The sequence below is a fragment of the Octopus bimaculoides genome, chromosome 10 (assembly GCF_046866305.1).
Source record: "Octopus bimaculoides isolate indiv1 chromosome 10, ASM4686630v1, whole genome shotgun sequence".
Taxonomy (NCBI): Eukaryota; Metazoa; Mollusca; class Cephalopoda; order Octopoda; family Octopodidae; genus Octopus; species Octopus bimaculoides.
The window spans coordinates 68,302,852-68,322,511 of NC_142937.1; the positions used below are offsets into that span (position 1 = coordinate 68,302,852).

The 19,660-nt window shown below is 37.0% G+C and overlaps 1 protein-coding gene across 1 annotated transcript in view; it reads right to left on the bottom strand.

The window, feature by feature from the left end:
• Positions 1-3,600: 3,600 nt before the first annotated feature.
• Positions 3,601-19,660, bottom strand: part of LOC106883993 (protein lev-9) — a 693,982-nt gene continuing 677,922 nt past the window's right edge. Inside the window, exons 16-17 of the mRNA XM_089358252.1 lie at positions 8,591-8,764; positions 3,601-4,988 (exon numbers count right to left, since the gene is read on the bottom strand). Of these exons, the coding sequence (XP_089214378.1) occupies positions 4,714-4,988; positions 8,591-8,764 (449 nt within the window). The 3' untranslated portion in view covers positions 3,601-4,713. The remainder of the gene's footprint in view (positions 4,989-8,590; positions 8,765-19,660) is intronic.

Genomic DNA, 19,660 nt, shown 5'->3' on the forward strand with positions numbered 1-19,660 from the left:
ATAATAGAAGCAGTTTGTATGGAATTATTTATATAATTATAAAATTAATTTTTTTAAAACAAGTGAAAAAAAAATAGAATTTCCATAAAGAAAAAACATATGAGGATGATGACAAATAATAATAATAATAATAATAATAACATTAGTAATAATAATCAGTTTCATTTCAATAGTAATAATGATTATAATAATAATGATTATAAGTTTTCAAATCTCTATATTCATTAAATTGAAATATTACACAAGTTATTTTTTTAAATTTTAAAAGAACTGAAAAACAGTCAATAATTTCTAAACATTATGTAAATTAAATGGAAAATTAGCATATTCCTGTTATTTCTTTTTTAATAAGGAGACACATTTGAATTAATAGAGAAAAATATTTTTAAGAATACAAAATTAAATCAATGGAAAAAAAACTGAAAAGGTAAACATTTTTATATATGCCTCGGTACACATTTCATTATATACCCGGGTAAAAACTGAAATATTGGCAAGAAATAAAGAAAATACAAAAAATAAAAACTCCCCAAACAAATGAGTTTAAAAAAATTTAATTGCTGCATATGTTTACAGACACACATGCACACATACACATTGCATATATATGAATACATTGATATACATATATGTGGAATTATGTATATAAACGTCTGTATCAACATACATGTATATAAATATATGAGTATGCATACATGTGATTAATTGCATGTATATTAATGTATGTATATATATACATAAATGTATAAATGTGTGTTAATGTATATATTGATGTATATATATGTATATTTATATATAAGTATGATCATATAATTTACATATTCATATATATATATATGTAAATACTCATCCATGCATATATATATATATATATACACACACATAAATATATGTATTTGTAAATATATATGTATATATACACATACATACATATATGAATATATATGTAAATATATAAGTGAGCACATATGTGTGTGCGTGTATATATATATATCCCATTCATAATTATGAATATGTAAAATTCATTCTTTCCCTATTTCCTTAACACCCCTACTCTTTCATTCTTCTCCATCTATCTTCATCCATGTCATGTACCCAGCTAAAGCAGCATCAGCAAGTTGATCCATACAATAACTTTCGCCATCACTTCCAGGTTTAAATTGTAAAAGAAAGAAGGAATATATGATTAACACTATCTGTCTGCCCACCCCGCCACACCCAAATAACAATCCAGTGTATTTGTCTATCTCTTTCAAATTTTTAGCTATCACACAAACTGAGAAAATGAAATAACGGGGCAAGGTCGATAGGATGTGTCAATAAGACAGTAGTGGTGTGAGAGAAGAGAAACGGGGAAAATTAGAAAGAAATATAAAGGCTAATGAAATATTAAAAAAAAAAAAGATGTACAGTGCTTGGACACCAGTTAGTTAATGGACAAACCTTTTGCACGGACAGCATAGGATTGTTGTCTGTCTTATACACAGTCTATGCATGTGAGTGCGTGTCTGTGTATGTGAACATGTGTGTGGATTTGTCTGGCTATTTTTTTTATGTACATAGAAATTGCTGTTTGTATATTTAGAGATATGATTATTAATGTAAATATACATATATGACAATATGTGTGTATACATACACATGTGTGAGTGTATATGTCAGTCTATATATATTTGCATATATTTGTTTATATATATATATGTGTGTGTGTGTGTGTGTGTGTGTATGTGTAAATATATACATATGTATGCATATGTCTATACATAGAAATATCTATGTATATATATATATATATATATATATATATATATGTATGCATATAAGCATTTAAGCACATTCCTATGCCCACACACTCACAAAACTACATATACATAAATATTCTTACATATATATACACACACAAATAAGGTGTGTATATAATTTACCCATATTTGTATTTCTCAATTACCAGCTCTATTATAATCTTACCAAATAATTCATTTCTTCGTAAACAGTCAGGTATATATTGCGTGTGCGTTTGAATATGCCAAAATATATACGGACATATACATGCATCTATATTTTATGATTGCTAATATACACACACAGATATGCATGTGTGTGTCTGTCAATGTATATATGAAAATTTAGTTCTCCCATGTTCTCACTCTTCTTACCTTATGTGTGTGTATATACATATACACATATACATATTTGTATACATGCATACAAACATATCTTTATATACATATGTATATATGCAAACACATGAATACACATATACACACATGCATGTGTATTTATATATATATATATATACACACACACACATGCTCAAGCGATTCACACATTATGGAAAAGCCATGTGCCTGAAAACGTTACCATAATGTGGAATTCTGTAATATGAAAGTCAATGGGAGACAAGATTAACATTATGAAATTTTGTTTTAATATTTTCAGGAATGCAATTGCTTCCATAATGTGGATAATACATACACACACATATATTTATATATAATATACATAAATATACATATGTATATATCCATAAATGTGTACAAAAGTTTATATTTCTACACACACCCATATATATACATATATATATATATATAGAGACACGACGACTCTCTAAACCAACAATGTCATTAGTGTTTCTGCTATAATAATAAATCAAGTAGAATCCATTTAATAACTTGGCTACTGTTCATTTATATGATCCATTATATAGAATATGTTTGTGTGTGTGTGTGTGTACGTGCATGCACACACAATTCGTTTTGCTTTGTGTAGGTCATGTGTGTGTGATTCAACTGAATACTTATACTCTACATCATGTATTGAGTATTTTTCCTCCCATCTGTTGCTATAAACATGTGTAAGTGTGTGTGTGTGTATATATATATATATGTACCCACACATACATATATGTGTATGTATGCAATGTGTGTGTGTGCATGCGTTTAGCCGCTTAATTCTTTAAGTGCAAACATATGTGGTGGGGGTAGATATAGTGAGTCATTATTTGTAGAGTTAAAATAATAGTGATGTGTATGGGTTAACAATATGTTTACATATGTGTTATTATATGTAAGAAGTTAGTGTAATGATTTTAATAATATAAATGGCATGACAGGAAAAAAAAATAACATAGTGTTTGTCTGTGTAGGATAACAATACATGTAAATGTAGTCTTATGCATGTGTGTGTGTATGTGAGTGTGTGTGTGTATTAATGCAGACACACAGTTCATGTATGTGTGTGTATGTGTATATATATATATACTCACTCATACAAGTATATTTAAACGTTACATATGTATATAATATACACATAAACATATATACACATGTGTACATTTACATAAGTGTTATGTATGTATATATACACACATACATGCACACACACACACACACATGCATACACACTGATGCATAAAAAAATGCATTTCTATTGATTGATATTATTTTTGTTCAGAAATGGATATTTGGACAACTCCAGGTGAGTGTTTATTTCGTCTGTCTTTGATTCTTCCATTTCTTATATTAATTATGGCCACATGTCTTTATTAATTTTGCAGTCAATGTATGTATATATATATATACGCATATATATATATATGTATTTTTTTTTTTTTTTCCGTATTTGTCCATATTCTCTTTTCATTTTGGCAAGCTCTCACGTTTGGGTGTGGGTTTCAGATTCAGATGATTTTCTCAACATTTCTGAAGTCCCAAATTTTCACGGAGCTGGTATATTCTACCAAAGAACAAACCATTCGATGCCAAAGACATGTGGTTAGGTTCTATTCACCCTTGACATAATCCTTATTCTTTTTTTAGAAGAACATCAATGATTTTCATCTCATCCACAAGAATACAATATGTTTTGTAGTTCTTTGGAAATCTTTTAACCAGGAAATATTGATTTCGTACAAATATCGAATCATGCAAGCGTTCTTGTATAATTTTTGTTTCATTTCTTTTGCTTGACTTTCTCTATGTAAATCTTTTTAATAAAAAAAATTGGTTCGTCTTCGTTGTGCTCTTCTTCACAGGATCGTATCTGGAAGAACCCATTTTATTTCTGTCAATATATTCTTTTGAATATTCCATAGTTAACTTCATTCTACAACAATCTTGTCACATATATATTTTGGATAAAATAAACTTCAATCCATTAAAAAAAAAAAAATCTATACCAAATTCAGCCACTTTTATCTTAGAGACCATTTCTAGTTTTTTATTTTTTTATTTATTATTTTTTTTTTTTTGAGAAACTCTCATCTCAGTCTTTCTTTAGAGAATTTTCTTGTTTTTAATTTTTATCTGTTTAACCAACTTTAGAGTGTAATGTCTACTCTCATTTTTTTTTATTTCAATTATAACCGCAAAATAATCTTCAATTCCTTGTTCAACTTTGTATCATAACAAAGCAGCCATTGCAAAACTGTTCAGAATATGATTAAGACAAAGAATATTAGTAATATGATTATGTGACTTAATCTTTTTGCCAGGCCCAAAACATTGCTCACAACAAACCTTCAATGATGTTTTGTGTGAGCAGCTTTTCTAACTCCTTCTTGGTAGACATGGTATGTGAAGGTACATTTCTTTATCTACATGTGTTTAGTTTCTACACCATTCTAAGCATGGATTTTTGTTTTAAATAATTTTTCCTGTTTCCATTCCATAATATGTGGCATCTCTCTGTGATAATTTCCAATCCAGATCTGGCTTAATAATTCAAAGGACCCTCTTCGATGGGCTTCCATAGCTTTTGCAAAGCTGGATGGGAGCTTTGTTTGCATAAGGGCCTATCTTCAGGGCTCCATTGGCCATCAACGCAGGTGGCACCAGTTGGACCAAGTAATTCATAGCCACGTTCACATTCATACATTAACCGGTCACCGTGTCGTATAGTAACAATATATGGTTTAAACACAAAATTTCCTAAATGTCCTTTTTTATATATTTTACCATTTGCCAATGATCCTGGATTAGGACAGAATACTGCAAAATAAAAATAAAATAAAATCAATTAGCAAGGAATTACAAAAAGTTAAACAGGTCAAATTAAATATTAAAATATTTCACCTTCAATAATTTTGAGTCATTACCTCAAAACAATAAACTGAAACTGTGAGCAACTAGAGCACAAACCTATAAACTTCAGCTAGCACTCTGTATGTGTGAATTAAACTTACACCAATCAAAGCCATATAAGTGGATCTGGCAAACGGAAACTAAAAGAAGCCCATAGTGTGTATATATATATATATTTATGTGTGTGTGTGTGTGTGTGCCTTTGTGTCTGTGTTTGCCCTCCCATCACCACTTGCCAACTGATGTTGGTGTGTTTACATCCCCGTAACATAGAAATGCAGCAAAAGAGACTGATAAAATAAGTACTAGGCTTAAAAATAAGCATTGAGGTCGAATTGTTCAAAAAAACATTTCAAGGTCATGCTCCAGCATGACTGAAACAAGTAAACAATTTTTTTTTTTTTCAATGGTGTGTAAATTAGCTGCAGGCACCTCTGTGTTAAGAAGCTTGCTTCTCAAACATAAGGTTTGAAGCTCAACCCCACAGTATAACTTCTTGAACAAATGTCAAACTAAATAGCTAGACTCAGGCCAATAAATATTGGAGGGGAATCTGGTAGATGTAGATTTTAAGATGGAGGGAGAGGAATGGGAAGAACAAGACAGCAAGGGAGGGAATGAGGGAACGAGAGAGAAGAAAGTGAGACAAAAAAGGAAGACTGTGAGAGAAGGAGGAATGAGTGAAAGGGAGAGAAATAGAGGAGTGAGCAAGTGAAGGTGAGTAGGTGTATGAAAGAGGAACAAACAGGAAAGCTAGAGAGTGATAGTGCGAGAGAGTAATAGGATGAGAATGAGTGAGAGATAGAATGAATAGAAGAGAGCAGAAGAGACAATGTGTTTATATGTGCTTGAATGTGTATGCATGCTCATATGCACATGAGTATATAGGTGCATGCTTATATGTGCACTCTCACGTGCATCCTCACTCACACAGACTTGCATGCATACAGTCAGTTCACATACACATACAGTCAGACTTGCATGCACTCTAATGTGTGTGCACACCCGTCATCTCCCAAGTGAAAGTATGTCACACTCTCTCACTTAGAGTGTGAGAAAGTGAGTGCACACGGGAGAGAAAAGGAGAGGGTGCATACCCAAGAGAATGTGAGTGAGTGAATGCTTGAAAGTGTCGTGAGCATACATATGTATGTGCATGCATTAGAATGTGAGTGCATATATGTTTGTATGTGCACATTTGTGTAGTTATGCATATGTATATACCACTGCTTCAATTGCTTCAGCTTTGAAAAGAAATTATTCATTATATTCCACACTTAACAGAATCAGTTTAATAAAGTACCAGATTTTATTTGATGTGATAATGTTCCACAGAAGAAATATTTATTTTGCCATAAGTTAAATGGTAAGTTATTTGTGGCATGATCTTACAGCAAGATGTTCTTCCTGTCACCAACATTTTTTCAAGTACAAGTTTATATATATATATTCCAGTAAGATTTAAAAGTACAGACAGAGCTATTGAATGTCAATGATTTGACAGGAAATGCCAACAAGTGCCAACATTTGTAGTTCTGTACAGACTGCAAACTCCACACTGATGCACACAAACATACATACATAGATGCATGCACACACACACACACATTGGTATATTAATACGGATTGTAAACTTTAGAGAAGCAGTGAAACATGCACAGATGTACACACACATAGATGCAAACAAATACATAAATATGCATACAAACATACATATATGTTTAGTAATTCTCAAAGTTGTTTTTTTTTTTTACACAAACAGTCTTTGACATCACAAAATACAGTATAAGTTACATATATCTCCAAAGGGTTAAATGCATAAAAACAGTCATTTACATTTTTTTGTTTACTAACATTACTTTTTTTAGATTTGATGTCAAGCTGGCAGAATTGTTAGCATGCCAGAGAGAAATGCTTAGCCTCATTTCCCTTATCATTACATTCTGAGTTCAAATCCTGCTGAGGTCAACAATACCTTTCATCTTTTTGAGTCAAGTACAGGGATTGATGTAATAGACTAGCCCCCAACCACAAAATTTCAGGTGCTGCCCTTTAGTAGAAAGGCTTATTACCTTTTAAGATTATTTTTGTGTGGACATGGCTGTGTTTAAGAGATTTGCTTCATAATCATATGGTTCCAAGTACAGGCATACTGCTTGGCACCTTAGCAAGTGTCTTTGAGGTGAGTAACACCTGATTTCAGTAAGGTACATGGAAACTCTGATAACTTCCCTTCTACTTAAACCAACTCAAACTATATTTCCTTGTAAGCAGTAAATCTCCATCAAATATTCCCCTCTAAGAAAATGATAAGATTTGTATTTATTCTACTTGTGATGCAATTCTAAATCAGCGAATAATTTTTACACACTCACTCACACACACACACACATACATACATATACAAATATATATGTACTTCAGGCTAACAATTTTGAAAGCTACGTAAGTACATGGCATTGATAAGCAGTGAGATATTGGTATCAGCTGCTCACATCCACCTCCAGGTGTGGTATTCGGTATTATTTTACACTATATGTCTTTGAAGTGATGTTTTCCAAATGATATGTGATACTGATAATGTTTTACGCAATTGAGCTGCAACAATAACTACAACAACAACAGTGAAATTCTGTTTTCCATGCTGGTATGCGTTGGACAGCTTCACAGGAGCTAGCAAGGCCAGCCAAGAGGCATACAATGCTCCATTGTCTGTTTTGGCTTGGTTTCTACAACTGGATGCACTTCTGAACACCAACCACCTGAAAAAGTGAACTGGGTGTTTTGTATGTGACTTTAGTACCCACATCAATGCTTTTTACATAATTTCATATATATAAAAATGCTTTAACATTCACTATTCCAAAGTTGCACAAATTAGACAGAGTTCCTTGAGGCAAATTTTCTATAGTAGGATGCCTTGCTCATAGCCAACTCAGTAGTTTCATAGCAGGATAGTATTTGCCATAGACATGTTTTAAGAGGATATTAAAAATGGGCATCTCTTGATTTACAGTGGCACTTGTTTACAACCATCATGTGCTATCAAGACAAAAAGACATTAATAGATATATATTAACACACACACACACATGATGGGCTTCTTTCAGTTTCCATGCTCCAAATCAACTCATGGGACTTTGGTTGTCCTGGGGCTGTAGTACACGGCACTTATGCAAAGTACCATGAAGTGGGACAGAACCCAAACCATGTGGTTGGGAAGCAAACTTCTTAACCACATGCCTGTGCTTATATATGATGAGGTCGATTTGTGGCACTCATAGATATGCATACAACAGGCTTCTTCACAGTTTCCATTTCACTGACAAATCTTTGGTTGATCTGAGGTTTCATTAAAGACATTTGCTTGAAATGTCAACTCTGGCTCTGAATTTCAAGCCATGTGGTTGTGAAGCAAACTTATTTACAACACACACACACACACGTATACATGAATGTGTGTGCGTGAGAGAGAGAGAGGGGAAGTGAGATGAGAAAAGGATACTTACTTTCTTCACAGTACGGTCTAGAACCTTTCCACCGCCCATATTGGCATGTCATGTATTTGTCTCCACGAAGACGGAAACCTTGAAGACACATATATTTTGCTCGATCTCCATGTTTCCACCCGATGTAAACTCGCCGACCATTGTCAATATTTGGTGGAGACGCAGAGCATGGAGCTGAAATAGTAAAGTGAGAAAAATTGGTGAATGAACTGTAACAATTATTTATTGTTGTTATATGAGAGGAGTGTTGGAAAAAATTGTATTGGTAAGAAAACAATGCATCTCATGCACAGGGTTCTAGAGGTGTGAGTATAGTCAATAAGGCCCTTATGAAGTTGGATACTATATATATCATACCTGCTGGTTCCCTTCCTTCAATTTGGACCATATTACCTGGTAAGCAGTTTTTCTTGCTGTTACATCTGCTGTATTGATAAGATTTTTACCTACTCAACATTGTGAGCTTAAACCAACAAAGTAACCTTCAAGCAGTCAATCAACATGCTAGCAATAATAGCAAAATTCCTCTTAAAACATAGGGCATTAAGAAAATATTCCAAACAAGGAAAAGTTCACGATTATAGGGAATACCCATTTTCAGTAGATTAGGGTTTATTTATCTGTATAGTTGGGTTAGCTTGACAATTCTTCAGGAATTATTAATACAGCAACACAATAAGAAACTGAGAGCATGTTTTTTGGACAAAAGCATATTTTTATGTTTAAAACATATACAGTCACATTCATGGATACCAATGTCTAATCTAATCTAATATCTATAATATTGAAGTACTCTGTGTGTGTATGTATATATATATATAATATATATATGTATATATATATATATGTATATATATATATCATATATATATGTATATATATATATATATATATATATATATATATTATATTATATTATATATATATATATATTTTTTTTATATAGTTTCAGCTTAGAGCTGCGGCCATGCTGATGCACCACCATGTTGCTACACTGTTATTACAGGGAGCCTCTTACAATATGTGGCACTTCGTGAAGAATGGAGTTTGATTTAGCAACCCTCATTTGCACCTCCTGCTGCGAGGTAGGTTCATCTGGGACTCTCGATAGGAAGAGGTCCAGCTTTGATTTAAAAACTCCTACATCTACTTTGTGCAGATTCCTCAGGCTCTTTGGGAGAATATTAAAAAGCTGTGGGCCCCTGAATCCCAAGCTGTTGCAGTAACTGGTCCTGAAGCACGATGGCATCGCTGGGATCTTTGGCACTATGCAGTGTCATCCCGTTCTGTAGCCTTCAATGCCAAAATTTGGCACAATTCCTTCCAGGATCTTCCAGATGTATATTACTGCATACCTCTCCTGCCTTCTCTCCAGGGTGTAGTCTTAGCTGTTTCAGCCTTTCCCAGTAGCTGAGCAGTTGCAAAGAGACAATCTTCTTTGTGAATCTCCGCTGGATTGCTTCAAGGTCTGCTGTTAATTTCAGACTGGTGGGTGACCACAGCTGTGAGCAGTAATCCAAGCGGCTGAGCACGAATGTCCTCCAGAGGATCATCATGGTTTCCTTATCTCTGGTTCTGAATGTTCTCAGGATCCATCCAGCCAATCGTCTGCACTTTGTTGCCATCCTGGTAATGTGCACTTGGAAAGAGGTATCATCATTCATGTCGATACCCAGGTCTCTCACACATTTAGGCTCTGGGATTGAAATTCCCTGTGGACCAGTAGTTTTGGACGTTGGTAGCGCAGGGTTTGGAATTTTTCAGCATTAAACTGCATATTATTGTCCTCAGCCCATCTGTGAACTGAGTCCGATTCCTGCTGCAGGTGTGCAACATCACTGGAGTTCTGTATTTTCTGCGAAACTTTTGTATCGTCTGCGTAGCTTGGAAGAGTGGCTATCCGGGCACTTGAAGGCATATCTGACAGTGCGACTATAAAAAGCAATGGTCCCAAGACAGTGCCCTGTGGAACACCACTCATTATTTGTGTTTTCATAGAGGTGGCTCCATTAGCCACTACTGCATGACTTCTATCTTTCAGAAAGTCATGTAACCACTCTCCAAGTTTTCCAGCTATGCCAAGATCACGCAGTTTGTGGCATATCACACCATGATCCACTTTGTCAAAATATATATTATTTATATATATATATATATATATATATATATTATTTTTATTTATTTATTTATTTATTTATGGGTTTCAGCCAAGTGGCTGTGGTCATGCTGGAGCACCACCGTGATTTTCTGTCTTTATGCTTTGCTCTCTTCACGTTCCTTGCATGGCTCTTCTCCTGCACCTGATATAGTCCGATCAAGAGTTTTGATGGCACATCTGGTGTATAAGAGAATTTGACATCGTTGCCCTAAACTGTGTCTCATTTCGAGCCATTGGTTTGTCTGGTATCGTGGAGAGGAAAGCATCGAGTTTTGTCTTGAAGACCTCCACATCCGTGTCTTGCAGGTCTCTCAAATGTTTTGGCAGGGCATTGAAGAGCTGAGGTCCTCTGAAACCGAGGCTGCTGCAGTATCTTGTTCTTATGTGAGATGCAGTGGACGGCACCTTTGGCACCATGCAGTGGCGACCCGTGCGGGCATTCCTGTAGTACTTGCTGCCAAAGTTTGGCACCAGTCCTTCCAGTATTTTCCATATGTATATTATTACATATCTCTCCCGCCTGCATTCCAGGGAGTAGAGACCTAGTGCCTGCAGTCGCTCCCTGTAGTTCATCTGCCGGACTGTGGCGATCTTTTTTGTATAGTGCGTCTGAATTGCCTCAAGTTCTGCTGTCCGTTTGCCACTGTGTGGTGACCACAACTGAGAGCAATAGTCTAGGCGGCTCAGGACAAATGTCTTCCATAGAATCAACATGACTTTTTGATCCCTTGTACAGAATGTCCTCAGTATCCACCCCGCCAGCTGTCTGCACTTTGCTGTCAACTTGACAATATGCATGTGAAATGATGCATCACTACACATGTTGATGCCCAGGTCTCTCACGGCTTGTGGTTCTGGGATTGCAGTAATTTCAGGTCCTGTGTATGCCAGTTGGGAGGCACTTGTGGCCTTGTAGCGCAGTACTTGAAATTCTTCCGCATTGAACTGCATATTGTTTTGCTCTGCCCACTCATATATTGCATTTAGGTCACTCTGTAGGCTTACAATATCATCAGGATTCTTTATTGCCTGAGATAGTTTTGTGTCATCAGCATAGCTAGTGACAGTGGCTCTCCGAGTGACCGTGGGCATGTCCAGAAGGGCCACTATGAACAGTAGTGGCCCCAGGACAGTTCCTTGCGGAACACTGCTCAATATTTGTGTTTCCCTAGATAGTTCTCCATTGGCTGCAACTGTCTGACTTCTACCATTCAAGAAGTCATGCAGCCATTCTCCTAATTTACCAGTTATGCCAAGGTTTCGCAGCTTGTGACATATCAAGCCATGATCAACTTTGTCAAAGGCTTTTGCAAAGTCGAGATATATCACATCAACATTTGAATGGTCAAGTAGCTGCTTCAGGACCCAGTCATAATGCTGCAGGAGCTGCGTGAGGCAGCTTCTACCTGGACGGAAACCATGCTGGGTCTCATTCAGCAAGTCATTTTCTTCTAGGAACGCAATCAATCTCTTTCTGACAATTCGTTCCATGACTTTGCTAATATGTGAAGTCAGAGAGATGGGCCTGTAGTTCCCAGCCTCTGCTCTGCTTCCGCCTTTATGGATAGGACATATGGTGCCTTCCTTCAGCTTTTTGGGAAGTTTACCATTTGCAAGGAAACTCTGGAAGAGTATCCGGAGTGGTCCTGCTAATTCTTGTTTACACGACTTTAAGAGGACAGCCGGGAAACCATCGGGGCCAGTTGCCGAATTTAAGCTCATTTCATTTATGGCAGCGATTACATCTTCCTCTTCAATGTCAATGTAGGTAATGGATGCAGTCTTTTTCTGCTGAGTGCTATTGTCAAAGAAATCAGCTGGGTTCTTTATCTGCATGTGACTCAGAGGAGAAGTGAAGACACTCTTGAATTGTGCACTGAGCACTTCACTTATCCATGTGGGATCCGCAGTCAGTGAGCCATTAGGCAGGAATAGGGGTCCTATCTTATACTGTACCGTAGCAGTCTCTTTTGCAAATCTACAGAAAGCCTTGGGGTTTGTTTTTATGCTTTCTACTGCTCTCTTCTCCTTCTCTGCTCTCTCCTTTTCATGGGAGAGTTTAATCTTGTTTTCTATTTCTAACAGTGTTAGTTTTAATTTAGCCCTTTTCCTATCCCCCAGTTCTCTATTTAACTGGTTTGAGACCTTTGTTCTGTGTCTCATAAGGATTTTCCTGTCTCTAGGAATTCTATTGGCATGTTTGCTGGTCTTTCTATATGGCACGTATTTGGTGCATATGTCTTGTATAGTTGACATAAAATGACTTAGTTTGAAGTCATTGTCTTGTATAGAAAGGCTGTCATGCCAGTTTTGATTTCGAATCTCTCTGCGAATTGACTTCCAGTCCGCCCTGTGGAAATTCAGGTTGGATATTGCTTGAGTCCTCCTGGTGGGGTGGGTGTCAGTGGGTTGCCTAGGACCATACATAGTTAATTCTATAATGTTATGATCTGAGAGAGATGTGGGCGTTATTTTCACATTATGGATTAGGCTCACATTGTTTGTGAAGCAGAGATCTAAAATATTGCTTTCTCTAGTTGGTTGGAGTATCACTTGTTCCATGAAGAGCATGTGGGATAGTTCTAACAAAGACTTTGCCTGGCTTTGTTCATGCAGTGACATCCCAGAGAGGATGTGACCTTCAGGCCATTTAACATTTGGGAGGTTAAAGTCGCCTAGGAAAAGTATATTGATGTGTTGGTTCAGATTTGTCAAGACCTCTTCTATGCGTCTGAGGCTGTCCTCAAATTTACCCTCCTACTTTGCGGTATTTGGTGGACAGTATGTTGAGCATACAACTACATCAATCTGTTTTATGTGTACTATTAAAGTATCACAGATAGAGTTTGAGTGTGATAGGAGTAGTAGGGGTGTGACATCTTCTCGGATGTACATTGCAACTCCCCCATGACTTCTATCCCTCCTGTCTGTTCGGAGCACGGCATACTCTGGTATGTTTATCTCCGTATCTGCTATATTAGGTGTTAGATGCGTTTCAGTAAGCACCATGCATATTGCTTGATTGCATGTAACTAGGTCTTTCAAGTATAGAAACTTGTCTTTGCCGCCTGTTCGTAATAGGCCCCGGATATTCAGTAGGAATATGGGTGTGATATCTGTGCAGGGGTTCCTGGTGTTAGCGGTGGCCATCCCTGATCCATCATCTGTGGTGGTCTTGGATAATGGTTCATGTGGTGTTGACTCTGTACCCTCTGCATCCACGTTAACTGTTGTACCATTTTCTGGGCCATGCTTAAAAAAGCTTGCTGCTCAGCTACTGCAGTTCGTACAGCCTCTGCATATAGCCTTTTTTTGGGAGCAGAAGGAATATACGGACTTCTCTCTTTGTGAGTCCTGTTGGTATTCAGTGGATTATGTGTATGTAGGGTTAAGCTTTCTGGTCTCCCTTTTCTGCGCTCCCACTTATTGTTTTAAGTGGTTATCTACCTTGTTTAGCTGGTGGTGTTTGGGGTGGGCAAATTTGCAGTTTCGCCCCTTTTCCCCGTGCCAGCAGGTACCATTTAGGTAGAATTTACAGATCTGTTTCTTTTTCTCTGTATGACGTGCTTGGGCTTGAAGCCTGTTTGTGTTTGTGTTCACCGTTTTCTTGTCTGCTCTCCTGTCTCTGTCGCTTGGTGTGGTGCTGCGTTGGCTGTATTCACCATGGCCATTGCAGCCCTCAGCAGTGGCTACAGCACTGGTGGCATTTGCCTTGTCTCGGTGGTCCATTTGGTCCTCTTGAGCCTGAGCACAGTGTGCAGGGTCTTCACTGTCCTTTTTTGTGTCTGTGTCTCTCATAATGCCTTCTAGGAGGTCAAGGTGTGGTTTCACGATCTCGTAGGAGCGAATGACCTCCAGTTTCTTTCGATCAATTTGAGCCATTGACCTGTGGAAATTGTACCTATCCAGGCTTTTGGCTATTAGATTATTTGCTGATGATCCTTTGGCCAGGTTCCATGCTTGTACAAGAAAGCGAACTTCCTCCAGCTGCCAGTTTCGGCACATCTTCCTTTGCTATCTTTCTTTTTTTCTCTTTCTTTCTTTCTTTCTTTCTTTCTTTCTTTATTCTCTTTCTTTCTCCTTTTCCTTTTTTATGACAACTACATTCCCCCCGCCACCCCCTTTCCCATATTTAACGTTATTATAAATACGTTACTCTTTACCCCTCCACTCCATAGATTAAGATACAATTGTCGTTACCAGTGCATAGGTTTTCCATGCGCAAACTTGTGTATATATCTGTGCCTTGTGAATATAGGCCTATATACGTAGATTGTCTGTGCGTATGCAGCTGTGTATTTCGATGTATATATTTATATATAGATATATATATATGTTGTGGATAGCCTTGTATACATACACGCTATTGTAATTTTTATTTTGAATGCAGCGTATACTTTATTCTACTGATTTGATTTTAATGCGTTAATTCGAATATAATTAATTATCTATAATATGTATTTGGAGCCCATTTTTCTATTTAAGGGTTTCTTCGATATTTTTTTAATAGGATGAATCTGTATTAAATTCATTTGGTCTGTGAATTACGCATCATTGACCGTTAATTGAAACGACCAATCCATGGCCCTTATTTGAAACAACGAATCCATGTTTTAAATTTTATATTACTTTCGATTGCATTGTTATCCTTTCTCCATTTCTAACAAAACTGTCTGATGAATGGGAACTTGAAACTCAGAGTAACGGTTTTTTTGTTATATTTCTGCTGCTTTTAAATAAAGCATATTACTCTATCTCTGGTATTTGAGTACTCTTTTTTCCACCTTGTTGCACATTACATGTGCTTACTCCGGTATATATATATATATATATATGTATATATATACATATGCATATATGGGTACAGGATGTCACCAACAGTGAACAACATGAAATACCAGAATATATGAGTTGAAAATGCAAACAACGAGAGAAACAAATGTAAAACAGAACAAGTAACACAAAGAATGGCCCTTCATCAGTTGTCGGCTGTCTATCTACTCCTCATTTCGAACACTGAATGACAATATGAGTCTTCAAAGACACTTTCTCCCACAAATACCAAAATAAAATTTGGGATTTATGGAGAGTCAAAGTTGGGAACAAAAACATGACAGTGGAGACATACAAGTAAACCAAATGAAAGCAAACATGAAGAGTCATTAGACGAGAATGAAGGTAAAATAGCGAATGCTGGAGAAATATTTTCTTTGATAAGAGAAAAGACAGAAGAAAGAGATAGGATACATCCAGTCCTTAGGACAGTCCTGAAAGAAAAGAAAGAGGGATGGTGCTCACATGTGAGCAACAAGAAAGATAAAAGGAGAAAGAGGAGAAGAGAGAGAGAAAACGATGAAGAGGGGAAAAAGAGAATTAGAGAAAGGATGAGAGAGAAAATGATGTGGAAGAAAACAGTATAGAGTAGAGTCACATCAAAAAGATTAAGATAAAATTACTTGGAAACGAATGCATAGTGGTCAATCAAATAATATAAATAATATATATGCATATATGGGTACAGGGTGTCACCAACAGTAAACAACATGAAATACAGAAACAAATCTGTTCAATACGCAAATGAGAGAAACAAATGAAAAACAGGACAAGAAACATAACGAACAACCCTTCAACAGTTGTTGGCTGTTTATCTCCTCCTTATTTCGAAAACTGAATGACAATATGAGTCTTCAAAGATAGTTGCTCCCATAAGTACCAAAATAAAATTTGGGATTTAAGGGGAGTCAAAGTTGGGAACAAAAACAGGACAGTGGAGACTTTGTTCGGTTTCCTTGTATGTCTCCACTATCCTGTTTTTGTTCCCAACTTTGACTCTCTATAAATCCCAAATTTTATGTGTTTCTGTATTTGGTGATGTCCTGTACCCATATATGCTCATATATATATATATTTATATATATATATATATATTATTTATATTATTATTTGACTGAACACCACACATTTCCAAGTAAGTTTATCTTAATCTCCGTGATGCAACTCTACTCTATACTGTTTTCTCTCTCATCCTTTCTCTCCTCTTCACCATTTTCTATCTGTTTTATCTCTCTCCTCCTCTTTCATTGTTTCATCCAAGTAAGTATATGTGTGTGTGTGTGGTGATAAAGATATATATGTTACTTAGTAACAATAATAAATAGTGGTAGAAAATCTGAAACCATCATTATTTAATATCTGTTTTCCATCTTGGCATACACACACACACACAATTTGGGTAGTAAGCCTTGATCTAATCCTAAAGTTTGCTCCATTCTCCTTGATTATAATTATGTGTGTGTACAAGGAGGTGCTGAAAACTTCCTGGCTTTAAGGGCATTGCAAAGGGCCTGGTTGGGGGGGCCCAACATTCTGAGGTCATTTACAGGGCTTAGTAAAACTGAAGAACCACGTGTAATAAATGTGAATCTGAGAGGGGATTACATTGAATAAAATCTTAATTGTTTCTCCTCCTGTATATTTTTTTTTTACTACCCCCTTGTGTGTGTGTGTGTGCACGCGCGCATATTTGCTTGTGTGTATTTATGAAAATGAAAATCCACCTTACAAGGCAAACACTCAACAGATTGTTGCTTAATGGCATAAGAAATTAGGGTAGTAGATACAATGATGTTGTTGAATATGACATAAATCTGAACATTGATGCTTGCAGTTGGGGACAGTAACTAGAAGATATTGATTGACGTTTGAAAATTATAAATCCTGTTGTTTCATTTTAACAGTCACAACAGACAGACTGATTAAAGGTGTGTTTCTATGCATCATCATCATCTATTCCTGGACATTACTGTCCCTAGACTCCTAGGAATGGTTACCATGGCATATAAGTGACTGAGATCACAACCTTCTCCTGAACAGGATACCAGTCCATTGCAAGGTTTCTCATTTATATCTGAGTGAAATAGAGCATTTGGCTCAAGAGCACAATATACTGCCTGGTCCAGGAATCAAAATCATAATTGCAAGATCTCGAGTTCAACACACTAACCACTAGACTATGCACATTTTATATACAAGCACACACAGATCATTGTTATTATCTTGAAAATCCTACAGGAGCCAGTCAGGCGGTACTGGCAACGGCCACGCTCAAAATGGTGTATCTCATGTGCCACCCGCACAAGAGCCAGTCCAGGGGCACTGGCAACGATCTTACTTGGCTTGCCGGGTCTTCTCATGCACAGCACATTTCCAAAGGTCTCGGTCAGTAGTCATCGCCTCGGTGAGGCCCAATGTACGAAGGTCTTGCCTCACCACCTCAGCCCAGGTCTTCCTGGGCCTACCTCTTCCACGGGTTCCCTCAACTGTTAGGGTGTGGCACTTTTTCACGCAGCTATCCTCATCCATTCTCACCACATGTCCATACCAGCGCAATCGTCTCTCTTCCACACCACAACTGATGCTTCTAATGTTCAGCTTTTCTCTCAAGATACTTACACTCTGACGGGTATTCACATTGACATTACACATCCAACGGAGCATACTGGCTTCATTCCTTGCGAGCTTACGTATGTCCTCAGCAGTTACAGCCCATGTTTCACTGCCATGTAGCATGGCTGTTCATACGCATACAGTCTGCCTTTTACTCTGAGTGAGAGTGCCTTTGTCGCCAGTAGGGGTAAGGGCTCTCTAAACTTTGCCCAGGCTATTCTTATTCTAGCAGCTACACTTTCAGCGCACCCACCCCCACTACTAACTTGGTCGCCCAGATAGCGGAAGCTATCGACTACCTCTAGTTTTTCACCCTGGAATGAGATAGAAGTTATTTCCTGTTTGTTTACAGTCTTTATTGCACCTGAACATCTGCCACAAACAAAAACTAACTTGCTAGTTAACCTGCCTTTGATGTTGCTGCACCTCTTATGTGTCCATAGCTTGCACCTGGTACATCTTATAGAGTTACTACCTGCTCCTTTTCTACATACTGAGCAGGGCCATCTACCTGAAGGGGTTTGTGTTTTATCTACCTTCCTACTTATTAGGATTTTGGTTTTAGCTAGGTTGACTCTAAGGCCCATCAATTCTAGACCTTGCTTCCACACCTGAAACTTCTCTAGTTCTGATAGTGACTGCGCAATTGGTGCAAGGTCATCAGCATAGAGGAGCTCCCAGGGGCAACCTGTCTTGAACTCCTCTGTGATTGCCTGGAGGACTATGATAAATAAGAGGGGGCTGAGGACGGAACCTTGGTGGACCCCTACCTCTACCCGGAATTCATTGCTGTACTCATTTCCAACCCTCACCTTACTGGCAGCATCTCTGTACATGGCTCGCACAGCTCTCACTAACCATTCTTCTATCCCAAGTTTCCTCATTGGCCACCAGATAAGGGATCGGGGGACCCTGTCAAAGGCTTTCTCCATGTCAACGAAAGCCAGGTTCAGAGGTTTATCCTTAGCTAGGTATTTCTCCTGCAGCTGTCTCACTAGAAATAAGGCATCAGTAGTGCTTTTACCTGGCATGAACCCAAACTGCTTCTCATCTAAATTGATTCACTCCCTAATTAGTTGGGCTATGACCCACTCTGTAACTTTCATAACCTGATCTAACAGCTTGATGTTAGATCAGTATATATATATATATATATATATATATATATATATATATATATATACAGGGTGCGTAAGGTATTTGAAGACATACCTTTTTGGGGTTTTGCTGCATTTTTTGCTAACTCTATATAATCTTTGTTTCAGAAAATAATAATGGTAGACCCTCAGCTTACTCAAGAAATGAAGAAGCATGCTGTTATTGGGTTATAAAAGCTGAGCATAGCGATTTAGAGATATCTCGATTTTTAGAAGTTGCCAGATCTTTCAGCTGCAAAGATTGTAAGGAGCTAGAGACTGAAGATGGAAATGTATCACCAATATCAATGCATAAAAAGCATTCTAAAC